The sequence below is a fragment of the Hemicordylus capensis genome, chromosome 11 (genome assembly GCF_027244095.1).
Source record: "Hemicordylus capensis ecotype Gifberg chromosome 11, rHemCap1.1.pri, whole genome shotgun sequence".
Classification (NCBI taxonomy): Eukaryota; Metazoa; Chordata; class Lepidosauria; order Squamata; family Cordylidae; genus Hemicordylus; species Hemicordylus capensis.
The window spans coordinates 18,473,094-18,487,405 of record NC_069667.1 but is presented as its reverse complement, the minus strand read 5'-3'; the positions used below and the strand labels follow the sequence as shown (position 1 = coordinate 18,487,405).

Below are 14,312 nucleotides of genomic sequence, written 5' to 3'. Positions count from 1 at the left end.
TGGCAATTTGAGGCCAGTGGTTTTATGAATACGACAAATATTTATAAACCACTTTTCAACAAAAGTTCCCAAAGCGGTTTACATAGTCAGACAGATATTAAAATTAAAATGGTTCCCTGTCCCCAAAGGGCTCAGAATTCAAAAAAGACACCTAAGATAGACCCCAGCAACAGCCACGGGAGGGATGCTGTGCTGGCAAACTGACAAAAACCCTTAATTTTAAAAAGAACCCTGCTGGATCAGGCTCAAGACCTCACTAGTCCAGCACCTGTTTCACACAGTAGCCCACCGGATGCCTCTGGGAAGCCCATAGGCAGGAGATGAAGGGGTCCCCTCTCTACTCCTATTGCTCCCTGGCAACTGGTATTCAGAGGGACTTTGCCTGTGTGGCTGGAGGTGGCCTTTAGCCATCAGACTAGTAGCCACTGGCAGACCTGTCCTCCATGAATTCATCTAAGGTAAAGTGTGCATCGAGTCGGTGTCGATGCCTGGCACCCACAGAGCCCTGTGGTTGTCTTTGGTAGAATACAGGAGGGGTTGACCATTGCCTCCTCCCGCACAGTATGAGATGATGCCTTTCAGCACCTTCCTATATCGCTGCTGCCCGATATTGGTGTTTCCCATAGGAAACATACAAGCGGGGATTGAAACCAGCAACCTTTGCTTGTTAGTCAAGCATTTCCCTGCTGTGCCACTTGTGGCTTCATGAATTTGTCTAAGCCCTTCTTAAAGCCATCCAGGTCGGTGGATGTCACCACATCCTGCGGCAGAGAATTCCACAGGCTAATTATGCATTGTGGGAGGGGGAGTGTTCTCTTTTGTCAGAAAGGAACTTTTGACATGTGCCCATGGGTGCATTTGAATTTTTAAAAAAATTATATCCTCTAACAATTGCAACAAGAGCCTCCACTGATGATCTCTCAAGACCTGGGAGCAGGCAGTGCTTTCGATGTTTACATGGAGGATTTCTTTAGAAGCACTCAGAGCACCTTCTGTGCTATTGTCTCAGTCATTTTCCCCACACCCCTGTAGCACACTGGCTAAGTCCTGTGTTGCAGACAGAGGCAAAAGCAACAGCTTGCCTTTGGCCTCCTCGAGTGTTTGTGTCCGAGACAAGACTTGAACGAGGGATTTCTTCGCACAGCCTCTTTGCTAGGCAGTGCAGCAGTTTTCCGCACCAGCACCAAGTGATCCCGTCCATTGATGGGGTTTTTAAGGAGGCATAAAGGCTAAGTAGATGTCTCAGCGTCTAGAAGGCTGACTGCTTTCTTTGTCGGCAATTACGTGAACTCACGTTGCCCCATATTTTTAAAAAGACAGATGGACAAACCAGCCATTACCATCTGCCATTTACTTCATTGCATAATCTGTCCCTATCCCATGGGTTCATAGATTCTTCACCGCAAGGCCCGGGAGCCAAGAGAGCTATCCCATTGGCCCCAAGTGCAGCTCAGTGGAGAGGAGAGCCGGTCTTGTGGTAGCAAGCATGACTTGTCCCCTTAGCTAAGCAGGGTCCACCCTGGTTGCATATGAATGGGAGACTTGATGTGTGAGCACTGGAAGAGATTCCCCTCAGGGGATGGAGCCGCTCTGGGAAGAGCATCTAGGTTCCAAGTTCCCTCCCTGGCAGCATCTCCAAGATAGGGCTGAGAGAGATTCCTGCCCGCAACCTTGGAGAAGCTGCTGCCAGTCTGTGTAGACAACACTGAGCTAGATAGGCCAATGGTCTGACTCAGTATTAAGGCAGCTTCCTATGTACTGGATTTTGCCCAATGCAGGCAGGGCTCCTTTAAGGGAAATGGGACGTTCTCAAGCCCCAGCTCCATCTTGGAAGGCAACCATGGAATACTGGGAGGTGTAGTCCTCCCAGCATTCCCCCTACCATATCGTTCCATAGGGAAAGCGCTAGGAAGGACTACACTTCCCAGCACTCTATGTGCACCTTCCAAGATGTTGTTAGTGGAGCTTGAGAACACTCCATTGCTCTTTCAGGGCTAAGCACAGCATTGTGCAGAAGCTAGGGTGGTGGGAAATGGCTCTCACATAGAAATTCTTTTGCCAAAGGGGCCCCCACTTGAAACATAAGTGAAGATCACTGTACTAGACCAGCAATCCGTGGTCTTATGGCAAACAGGTATCAGTTTGAGTCTGGTACATTTCCAAGGAAGGCTGCAATCTATATACACACTCACTCACAAATAAGCCCTATTGAACTTAGTGGGACTTATCTCTGAAAAAATATGCTTAGGATTGTTTATAACCACATTTACGATATTATTCACACACACAGAGCCTGGATATACTTTTCCAAAAATATTTTCTTTACAAACAATTGAGTCACTACCTTTCCTACTCTTATAACACAAGCAAATGCAAGGCTGGTGTCATCTTGGGGGGGGGGGGCTTTGTGTAGGAGATGAATATGGAAATATTAGATTACAACAGAATATTTATAAAGACACCCTATTATGCAAATACAGGAAAGGATGCACATTTGTGGCTCAAAAAAGAGAGAAATAAAACAGACATTACTGACCAGCTCCTTTCTCCTTCCAGTTTCTATGCAGAATTGAAAGATCAATTAGGAGGGAACTAGCAAATTAATGTTTAAATATTAGCATTTTTCTGAGCCAATGGGATAGAGCAGGACATAAATCAAGATAAACTGTACTGTCATTCTTATTTATTTAACATAGAAGATTTTAGAAAGGATTAAGATGAACATACCCTTTTTAAGCTGTATCCTGCGTAGAATATAATGGGAGGGAGTAAGATGTTGAAAAACACTTCTGGATCAAATGTCACCTGCGGTGTTTGTTTAAGAAAAGAAGAAAAAGAAAATCCAGGTTAAGACAAATACTGAAACTAGACAACAGCAACATGAAGCTCGCTTCCTGATAATTATTTATTTGCAAAATGTACATCCCACCTTTAATAAACAATTGAAAGCAGCTTAAGTGATCCAAGATAAAAAGAATTTAAAAATACAACCAAAAAAATAAAAGATGAAGTTCCAATCAGAGGCCAACATCCTGACTAAGGCTGCACACAAGATGAAGGAAGCCGAGGGCTATGCAACCCTTGGGGACATATTTTGGGGTGACAGAAAGCACTTCCGCAGGAAGAGGAGAGCGACAAAATTCACATACACACCCCAGCGCAACTGCCATCGCTGAGTTAGTAGGAGCCATCTGCCGCATGGGCACACACACACACACACACACACACACACACACACTCAGAGCAACAGGGTACTTTTTCACTTCTGCAGAGCCCACAGTCCCATTCCTGCCTTCCCAGACAGACTGAAGTTCCTTTCCTGGGCCAGGGAGGGTAAGGGACACCAAGCCAGCTTACCTTTCTGAGCATCTCGTTATCCTGAACATTATTCAGTTCGTTGGAGCTGATTTCCCCCTTCAGGGTGTATTCGTAGAACTTCCCACTGAGGTTGACCAACAGAGTGGCAGGACTAGTTTGCATGGAACAGCTGAGGGTCACGTTGTTGACATCACTGGGGACGTGGATGCCGTAGCGGAGGACGACGCCCACCAGGACACCTGCAGAAAGGAGGGGACACAGAAGGCTAGCACCGCATTTGCCCGAACAGAAGACGACTCCGAATTTAAGACAGCCCCGAATTTAAGACAACTCCCTCAAAAATACAAGTTAAATATAGGTTATACCTGTATTTAACTGAAAGGAGAAGGACTCTTAAAATCACGTCTCTGAATTTACGACCCCGAATTTAAGACGACCCCGAATTTAAGACGACCCCGAATTTAAGACGACCCCCCCCTTAAAAATACAAATTAAATACAGGTTATACCTGCATTTAACTGGAAGGAGAAGGACTCCGAATTTAAGATGACCCCCTGATCTCCAACACCAAAGAACCTGGGAAAAACCTAGTATTGATTCCAGGTAAATCCAGTTGTTAGATAGGTCATGGCAACAGCCCAGCGATTTCAAAAGAACCATGAGGCTTTTATCACCAAAAGGTCAAACTGAAGGCCCTTGTGGCAGGAGATGGTGGGAGCTGTAATCCAACAACATCTGGAGGCATCTGTAGTCCAACAACTTTGAGGACCCCTGGTTTAAGGCAACAAAGATCTCAGTACATTACTTTCCGAGGGCTCCTTCAGAAATCATGCTAATGCACATGCAAAAATATGCACACACACAAACACATATATATTTAAAAACAACATGTGCCTGATGTAGGAACTAAAGCCCAGGATGCTAAGATTAGTCATGGCTCCAAGCCACTCAAGAAATATAAGGCCTCTTATAAATAGCTAGATTAAGGCTCGGTCAGGCCCATGTGACACATACTCATGGAGAGCCCTAGAGGAGACGTTGCATAATTCTCAGAGAAGAGGAAGGGGGTAACCATTAAGTGATAGGACTGGAGATGCCTACTATCAAGGAAGCAGTTATTGCCTGTGGACAGCAAAAGAAAAGTTTAACAGTCTCCAGGATCCTGGGGTTGGTCTTAGAAGAAGCAGCAGTAATATCACTTTCCCGCAGGAAGCTGCCGTAAACGGAGTCAGGCCGTTGGTCCATCTAACTCAGTATTGTTTGCCCTGATTGGCAGCGTCTCTCCAAGGGTTCAGGCGGGAGTCTCTCTCAGCCCAACCTGCTTATGTATAAATATGTAAACTGCTTTGGGAACTTTTGTTGAAAAGTGGCATATGGAATGGAATCTTTATTAGAGTCATTGACCAGACAGAAATATAACACAAGTAGTAATAACCTACAGCCATCGTGATTCCACCTGTAATTTCTTACGGAACCCAGTTCAGAATATAATAATATATAATACAACCGACACTGGTTTTCCCAATTGCTTCCTTACACAACTTGCGATGGAACAAAATTTTGCCACCATGACAGAAACATTAGTATTACTGTCAGACAAAAGAAGGGACACGTAAAAGGCCAATGGCCTGCCTGGGAATTTAGACAAGGTAGGTAACAAAAGTGCCGACCAAATATCCCTCTAAAACAAACAGTGAAGCAAAAACGTGATCGATCTTCTCAACCTCTCCTGACCGACACGGGCAAGCCCATTGAGAAAAAGAAATACCAGATACCAAAAGAAAAAGATAGCAACCCTCTAGAAGAGCTGAGGGCACCACATTCAAGCGTGCCAAAGTAAATGCCCTTCTCATTCTGGCAAGAACAAGCTCATACAAATAATTAGTTGGTCTACTGGGGTGAATTAAAGGTAAAGTGTGCCGTCGAATCGGTCTCAGCTCCTGGCGACCACAGAGCCCTGTGGTTGTCTTGGGTAGAATACAGGAGGGGTTGACCATGGCCTCCTCCCATGCAGTCTGAGATGATGCCTTTTCAGCATCTTCCTATATCGCTGCTGCCCGATATAGGTGTTTCCCATAGTCTGGGAAATATACCAGCGGGGATTCGAACCGGCAACTTCTGGCTTGCTAATCAAGTCATTTCCCTGCTGCGCCACTAAGTGGCTTACATTACCTAAAAATGGAAAGTACCTAACTTGAGTGCTATCTTCCTGAGTTGCTATATCCCAGATCTGCTGCCTCATCATCCCCTTAGCCTTTAACATCCCTAGCAAGACCAACATTAGGATACAGAGCCCATAACTTTCTAATTTTTTCTCAACTCCCTCTTTCGATATATTCGTCATATTTTCAATACATCCATACGTTCAGTCCCTGGCAGCATCTCCAAGTAGGGCTGGGAGAGACACCTGAATGAGTGACTGCCTGGGAAGTCCACATAAGCAGCCTCAGGGTTTAGGGATGTGCACGAACCGGTTCGGTGGTTCTTTCCAGTCCGACGAACCAGTTTGGAGGTCCAGAGTTCAGGCCGGTTCAGCGGCAGGGAGATTTACCTTTAAGGAGCAGGGAGGGTGCTCACCCCCACCCCACCTGCCAGCACCATCTCCAAAACCGCTGGTGCATGGCGGCCACTTCCGATCCGACACTGACCGAGGCGGCAAGGAGGTACGCTGACATCCCACACCAGCGGTTCTGGAGACAACACTGGCAGGGAAAATGCATTTTGACCATACCACGCCAGCTAACTTCACAGGAGACTAGTCTTAGCCACTCAGGGAGATTCAGCAATTTCACCGCATAGACCTGCCTTCCACTTTTGAGATAATACCCATATCCACAATCCCGGCATCTGCTCTCAGGAAATCTGCCTGCTTTTGCTTCTCATGTTTTAATCTTTCCAGCAAGCCGGAATTTCATCTGGTGGTGCCGATTTCATGGAAAAACCCCTCTGATATACATGGCACGCTGACTCAATTGCTTCACTCCAGCAGCCCACAGACCTGAACAGCTCAGAGGCTGCTTAGATGTCTCGGCTACCACCCAAGGAAATTTCCGTGACACCTGTCTCTTCGCCTTACCCCGAGCCCTCAAAGCAGAGATAGAAGCCTTGCCCTCCTAAGGAAAAGGACTTCCATTCTTGCTCAAGATGTTAAAAAAGACTTTGTTTATGAACAAATTTTTAAAAACCAAAACCACCACCCAAACTGTGTAGGTTTTCTGAATCTCTGCAAAACCTGGAACAAAGCTCGAGAGCCTCTTCCAGAAAAGCTTCTGCTTGCATTTAAAGAGAGGAGGAAAGCCAGTTTTTAGCCCTTAATGGAGAGGAGAATGAATATATACAAAACATCTGCTAAAGGTTCCAAAGTGAAATGAGATCTTGGGAAGCCGATCGTAACTATGCCATGGTTGCCTCTTTTGCTTCTACCGACCCTTGGGCCATTTCTGATCTAAAGTTCAGAGCTTGCAAGCAGACTTTGGGAAGCTATCACACAAATGCTTAAATGTGTGCTATGCTGATATCCATACAAATCCCCCCCGGTCGCCCCCCAGAGCTGTACATGACCACAGAGAAATCAAGGATCCGTAACACAGACACATTGAAAGTCCCAGAGAATGTCTGCAAATGAGCTCCAAACTTTGTCAGAAAGAAGCAACCTCTTACTAATATGGGGCCGTAGCCCAGTGAAAGAGCATCTGCTTTGTATGCTGAAGGCCCTCCCGGGTTCAATCTCTGGCAGCATCTCCAGGTAGGGTTGGGAAGGACCCCTACCTAGTCTCCACACCTGTTGGAAGCAGTATTAAGCCAACTTCAGCAGGCTTTTGGTTGACAAGTTAAGCAGACGGTCTGTGTGTATTGCACATATATATGTGTATAGATTACCTTAAATGGTGCAGCGGGGAAGTGCTTGACTAACAAGCAGAAGGGTGCCAGTTCGAATCCTGGCTGGTATGTTTCCCAGACTATGGGAAACACCTCTATCGAGCTACAGCAATATAGAAAGACGCTGAACGGCATCGTCTCACACTGTGTGGGAGGAGACAATGGTCAACCCCTCCTGTATTCTACCAAAGACAACCACAGGGCTCTGTGGTTGCTCGCAGTCAAAATCGACTTGACGGCACACTCTACCTTACCTTTACACTTTATATCACCCAGCAGGCCCCTGAATATAAAACAAAACTAGAAAAAAATCCTGGAATTCTGAGAAAACTAAAACGACGCAACAGCAATAGGGGGGAAACAAAACAAAAAAAACACGGCTTACATCATTCCAAGTGCAGAAATATCCCCTGCTGACTGGGCAAAGAGGCACCATTTTAAAGTGGTGATTCTCTTTATTGAGCAGGAGGAGAGCAACTGGCCCTCTCCATCCCCAGCACAGCATCCCTCCAGTGGTTGTTGCTGCTGTCTATCTTATGCTTCTTTTTTTTAAGATTATAAGCCCTTTGAGGACCAAAAGCCATTTTATTTATGTATGTATTATTTCTTTATGTAAACTGCTTTGAAAACCTTTGTTGAAAAGCAGTATATAAATATTTATTGTAGTAGTAGAAATAGGGTTTCCTTCGCTCCAGCCAGCATTTGGCTTTGATGCAAAGTTCAACCATGCTCATATTCACATGAAAAATAAGCCTTCTCCTTATCTTTTATTGACAGATTGCCACTTTTGCATGGCATGTCAATTTCACTTCCAAGAAAAACCTGAAACAAGCCACATTTGAGTGCGGAAGTGACATGAAACAGACACCAATCTCTCTTTTCAAGGACTTTTCAAATAAAGGCTTCAAGAGTTTATTCCAGGGATTCTCCAACTTGAGTCCCCAGAGTTGTTGGACTTCAGCTCCCATAAGCCTCAGCCAGAAAGGCCTTTGACCTTTGTGGCTGGGAATTATGGGAGCTGAAGTCCAATGACATCTGGAACCCTGGTTTGAGAACTTCTGGGTTAATCAATAACAGAAGATAACATCAGAAGAATCTTTATAGCAGGCCTGCTCAACTTAGCCCCCCCAACTGTTTTTGAACTCCCATAATCCCCAGCCACAGTGGCCAATAGCCAGGGATTATGGGAATTGTAAGCTAACATCTGCTGGAGGGCCAAAGTTGAGCAGTCCTGCTTTATAGGGTGAATTTGGTTATATATGCTCAACCAGTTCAGTGACTTGTCCCATACACCACTTCTTTCATTGTTGTGAACTGCTTTCCAGTTCATAGCTCTCTCTTGTATCCTTCCTTTACCCACACAAAAACTCTGTGACAGACAACAGAGAGCCCATAAAGACAAACAGCTTTACTGGGGCATTGGTCTTTAATCTTGTGGCTCAAGATTCTTCATTGTTTTTGTGGCAACAGACTAAGATAGCTAACACCCCAAGAAAAGCACTGACAAAGACTGCCCCAAAAACATTGTGGATAACTGGATACCTCGAATCCAGATTTCCCACATACAAACCCAATCTGCTAACCCCATGGCAACAACTTGGGAAGGCAAGAAGAGTATATTCATCTCTTTCACATCTTCCTGGTGGAAGCACAGGCATATGTCAAGCAGTGTTCCCTCTAACAGGGATTCCCAGATGTTGTTGACTACAGCTCCCAGAATCCCCAGCTGTAATGGCTTTTGCTTGGGGGTTATGGAAGTTGTAGTCAACAACATCTGGAAATCCCTGTTAGATGGGTGTCAAGGCACAAAATCTAAAACTATGCAGCATATCACTCCAGGAGTGTGAAGGCAGGTGGGGAGAAGCCACTAGACCAGGGATTCTCAGACTTGGGTCCTCAGGTGTTATTGGACCAACTCCCATAATCCCCAGCCTCAGTGGCCTTTGCTTGAGGATTATGGGAGTTGAAGTCCAATAACACCTGAGGACCCAAGTTTGAGAATCACTGCACTAGACAGTTCTTCATAACCCAGATGTTGTGCTCTCCACCCTGGTTAGCCACTTTACAAGAGTCAAACTCAGATACATTTAGCTGGATCACTTGCGCCTCTGAGACCAGGCAACCCAAGACAAAGTAATTTAAAATTTCTTGCAGCCTTTAGTTTATTGCTGTTGAACAATCAGCTTTCTCCCTGAAGGGATTATGATCTAGAATTTCCAAACAACACTATTGTCACTATTTTTTTATTATTTACTTATCATATTTATATATCGCCCAGTATGTGCATTCTTTAACACTACATTGTGAAAGAAGCAAAGTGCCAAAGTCAGAGAGAACTTTTCTAAATTTCCTAACCGCTCACTAAATTTTTAAGACAAGTACCAGAGGGACGGACTGTGAACAGGGGATACCCATGCATATGCATTCTGTTGCATCGTACAACAAATTCCTTCCCCTAACCAAGAGATTCCTTTGTTGAGAAAAAAACAGAAAGCTTTTCTTTGTCAAAAACCAGAAACAACAGCTAGAATCCTGAATTTGGGAAGCTCTAACTTCAAATATCTGCGCAGCCACAAACTCTTTTGAGAACTCTGGGCAAGTTTCCATTTCTCGGCCTCAGTTTTCCACCTGCAAAACGCAGATAACAGAGAGCTACCTCACAAGAGTGCCCACTAGGTAAGAATCGTAGGACACCTTGCATATGGCATACATTCAGACTTACTCGAGAATAAACTCCGCTGAATACAGTGGAGTTTATTTCCAAGGAAATATTCGTAGACTGGAATGCAAGTGTACAGTATCTCTATATTTATTTCTCCTAGGTGTATCCGTCGCTAATCCCATGCGTGGCAGCTCTCGCGAGAGTTTGAGAGCATCTGCCAATCAGCAACGGGGACGGGGGAGAAAACAGAGACGCCAGCCGCCAGCGGGAGCAGGTGGCGGTGGGGTGCCCAGCCGCAGGGAGCAGGCGAAGGCGACCCGGCCCGGCCACCAGGAGCAGGCAGTGGCGGGCCAAGCCGGCCCAGCTGCCGGGAGTGGGCGGGCGGAAGGAGCAGGCCTGCCAGCCAGAAACAGCAGGCGGGCAGGGGAGGGGAGAAACGGGCGGTGGGGGGAAGTGGGCTGGCTGGGCCGCAGGGGCACAGATGCTCTGCGCCCGGCCCAGCTAGTATATATTATTACTGACCACCACTGATAAGACTGTCCCCTCTGAAGAGTCCAGTTTGCCATCTAACAGTGACAAGGGGACTTTTGCAGAACAGTATCTTTAACAAAAAGTGGTTATTATTGCCAAAAGGCTCTGGGTATTAAGAGAACATCTTCTTCGCCAAGAGCGCCACTGCCTGTTAAGATCATCTGGAAAGGTTCGTCTGCAGTTGCCGCCAACTCATTTGGCGGCTACTCGGAACGGGCCTTCTCCATTGCTGCCCCTGCACTTTGGAATGCACTCCCTGCTGAAATAAGAGCCTCCCCATCTCTGGCAACTTTTTAAAAGGCACTGAAGACACACTTATTCACCCAGGCTTTTAATTAGATGCATAGTTTTAAATTTTTTATTCTGGGTTTTAAACGTGTTTAATGTTTTAAATGATTTTAATGATTTGATGTTTTAAAGGATTTTAATTGTAAACCGCCCAGAGACGCACGTTTTGGGTGGCATAGAAATATTTGAAATAAAAAAATTAAAAATTAAATAAATAAATAAGCTATCCACAGTAAAGCGGGATAAAAGCAAGAAGGGCTGTGGTATACTGTACTTTAAGCTTGCCAGAAATGTAGCTTCACACATAGCGTATACATATTTAGATAGGAGCAGTGTTCCCTCTAAGGTGTGCACACATGCATCTGCTCACAGATCTTTTGGTAGGTCCGCTCAGTTAATTTTAGCTCCCGCTCAGGTTGAATCAGGAAGGTGCCACTCTGAATATACATGCGCGCACACTGCCTTAATACTGCCGCCCAGAACAAAATTCACTCCGCAGATGAAAAAAATTAGAGAGAACATTGGATAGGAGAGTAGGTGGATCGAGATAATGAGTCACATAAAAGCCTCTGAAAAGCTACAGAGGTGACGCGGTACGCAGTGTTCCCTCTAACAGGGATTCCCAGATGTTGTTGACTACAACTCCCAGAATCCCCAGCCAAAGGCCACTGCAGCTGGGGATGCTGGGAGTTGTAGTCAACAACATCTGTTCCCCTGTTAGAGGGAACAGAGTGCAGTAGGCAAGAGTTAATCCACAGTTGCAGGGGTGTAACGAAGGGGTTAATAGATCTTGAGGGCAGCACAGACACATCAAGTGGCTTAGTTTGTCCATGGGCCAGGCCCATAAATTTTAGCCATCGGTACCTTCTCATGGGATAAATGCTCATAGTTATTCTTGGCAACATCTACCCCATAAGAACAGTTCTGCTGGATCAGGCCCAAGGCCCATCTAATCCAGCATCCTGTTTCACACAGTGGCCCACCAGATGCCTCTGGAAAGCCCACAGGCAAGAGGTATGTCCATACCCTCTCTCCTGCTGTTGCTCCCCTGCAGCTGGTATTTAGAGGCATCTTGCCTCCGAGGCTGGAGGCAAAGATAGATGGAAAGTAGGTAATATGATTATTGCACTTATAGCTTTCTCTGCATTATTACCCCTTCTTTATCCCTACCCCCAAAATAATTAGGGTAAAATTGCAGTCATTTTTGCACAGAGCAAAGGCTTAGGGTAACAACGAACAAACTGTTGCATTCACTCCATAGAGTAACCGGTGGAGGACATTCCTGCCAGTTTTCATTTCTAATCCTCAGACAAGATTGATACACTTTTATAGTAGTTTGTGTGTGTTTTTAAAGCTCTTCAAACACCACTGTAAATTTGACCTCTGCAGGGTCGATGGTCAGGACAATAAGAGCATGATAACACACTGACATCGGAAAGCACTGTATTGCAATGCTATCGTCTCTTCTCCATCTCTAGTGGTGGGGGAGACCTTGTCAAAATCATGCACTAAGCGTTAGGCACAAGGTGGCTGAAAACGTGAGCCAGATGCACAGAGCATAGGATGTTAGGGTGGTTGCTGGGAGGTGGGTCTCGGCTGCAGAACAAAGGTGCATTTTGCAGTGTTCAGTTTTGGGGTGGAAGCAGGTGTTGGGCAGGGGTACAAGAAGAGGACTCAATAATAGGTGGCTGGGACACCGTATATTTCAAGTGCCAGAAATGAATCCCTTTTATATTTGTGGAAGTTGCTTGTACAGGGAAGGAAGTGAGATTTCAGAACCTGCAGGGACACCTGCAAAGCCTCTGTGTTTTCAGAACACAGCTGGTTTCTCAAGATACCAAGGCGCACCGCTGGATTTTGGTATCTTAAAAGAGGCGACTGCCAGTCTATCAGTCTTCAAGTGCAACACAAGGATGGGTGAGTGAATTTTGCAGCATTTGGGCAAGCGCTAGATACACAGCTGGGAAGAGAGAACAGGGTCTGCCTTCTGGCAAGTCAGACCCTTGGACCATTTCGCTCAATATTGTCCACACTGGCTGGCAGCAGTCCTCCAAGATTTCAGGCAGGGGTTCTCAGCCCTACCTGGAGATGCGGCCAGTGATTGAAATTCGGACACTCTGCATGCAAAGCCTTTGCTCAGTGGTAAAACGCCTTTGCCTTGCGATGAATGGATGGATGGGAAAGAACAAAAGCGCTTGGCTGGATTAGAACGTGGAGAAAACTAAGAGTATTCTGGCACCCGAAGACTAATAAATATATTGTTGCATGAGCTTTTTTTAGAAAGGGGTCTCCATCAGTGTTCCCTCTAAGGCAGGGGTTCCCAACCAGGGTTTCTCCAGATTTTGCTGAACTACGAGTCCCAGCATCCCCGCCACAATAAATTGTAGCTAGGAATGATGGGAGTTGTAGTTCAGCAACATCTGGAGGAACTCAGGTTGGCAACCACTGCTCTAAGGCGTGTATGTGTGTGCACGCTCACACTTATTTATTTTATGGATCGATTTAGCATATTTGTATACGGCCCACTACCGAAGTCTCTAGGCAGTTTACAACATTAAAACCAACCAAGAAATATTAACTATTTAACCATTTTAAAACAACAAAAAACACATGTTTCCTGATGTCGGCTCAGTTAATTTTAGATCCCACTCAGGTTGAATCAGGAAGGCCCCATTCTGAATGCACATGTGTGCACACTGCCTTGATGCTGCCGCCCAGAACAACACTCATTCCACACACAGATGAAAAAAAATTAGAGAGAACACCAGTCTCCATTCTTAGACAAACATCTGAGGCTGCTTTCTACCGAGTTACACCATCATGGTCTGGGAGGGAGAGCCGGTCTTTGCAGCAGCAAGCATGAATTGTTCCCTTTGCTAAGCAGGGTCCACCCTAGGTTGCATTTGGATGGGTGACTACATCTGAGCACTGTCTGCTGTAAGATATGGAGATGGGGACATAACTAAGACACATTTAAAATGTGTCCTCTTTTCCTTGATAGCTCCTCGTCTTCTCTCTCTTTTTAAAAAAATCTCCCTGTTCACATGTTTTAATCTCTTCCTGTTAGAGTGTTGGACTAGGACCCGGAAGACCAAGTTTCGAGTCCCCATTCAACTATGAAACTCACTGGGTGACTCTGGGCCAGCCATGTATCTCTCAGCCTAACCTACCTCACAGGGTTGTTGTGAGGATAAAAATAACCTTGTACACCACTCTGAGCTCCTCGGAGGAAGAGCGGGATATAAGTGTAAATAAAAAATTAAATTAAATTAAATTAAGTGGTAGACTTACATGCAGAAGGTCCCCAGTTCAGCCCCTGGAAGCATCTCCAGGTAGGGCTGGGAGAGAGCGCCAGTGCCGTTCGTGTAGAAAATTCTGAGCTAGATGGGCCAGTGGCCCGACTCAGCCTAATGAAGCTTCCCATGGTCCACTCCAATTAGCCCAGGATGGTCCACTCCAGTGTGCCTTTTAACAGGGATTCCCAGATGTTGTTGACTACAACTCCTAGAATCCCCAGGTGCAATGGCCTTTGGCTGGGGATTATGGGAGCTGTAGTCAACAACATCTGGGGATCCCTGTCAGAGGGCACACTGGTCCCCGCTGACTTAATCAGGCTCCCTAAGGTATCAGGTTC

The 14,312-nt window shown here is 45.7% G+C and overlaps 1 protein-coding gene across 1 annotated transcript in view; it reads right to left on the bottom strand.

The window, feature by feature from the left end:
• Positions 1–14,312, bottom strand: part of SLC9A6 (solute carrier family 9 member A6) — a 41,448-nt gene that overhangs the window by 26,208 nt on the left and 928 nt on the right. Inside the window, exons 2-3 of the mRNA XM_053273629.1 lie at positions 3,358–3,557; positions 2,728–2,805 (exon numbers count right to left, since the gene is read on the bottom strand). Of these exons, the coding sequence (XP_053129604.1) occupies positions 2,728–2,805; positions 3,358–3,557 (278 nt within the window). The remainder of the gene's footprint in view (positions 1–2,727; positions 2,806–3,357; positions 3,558–14,312) is intronic.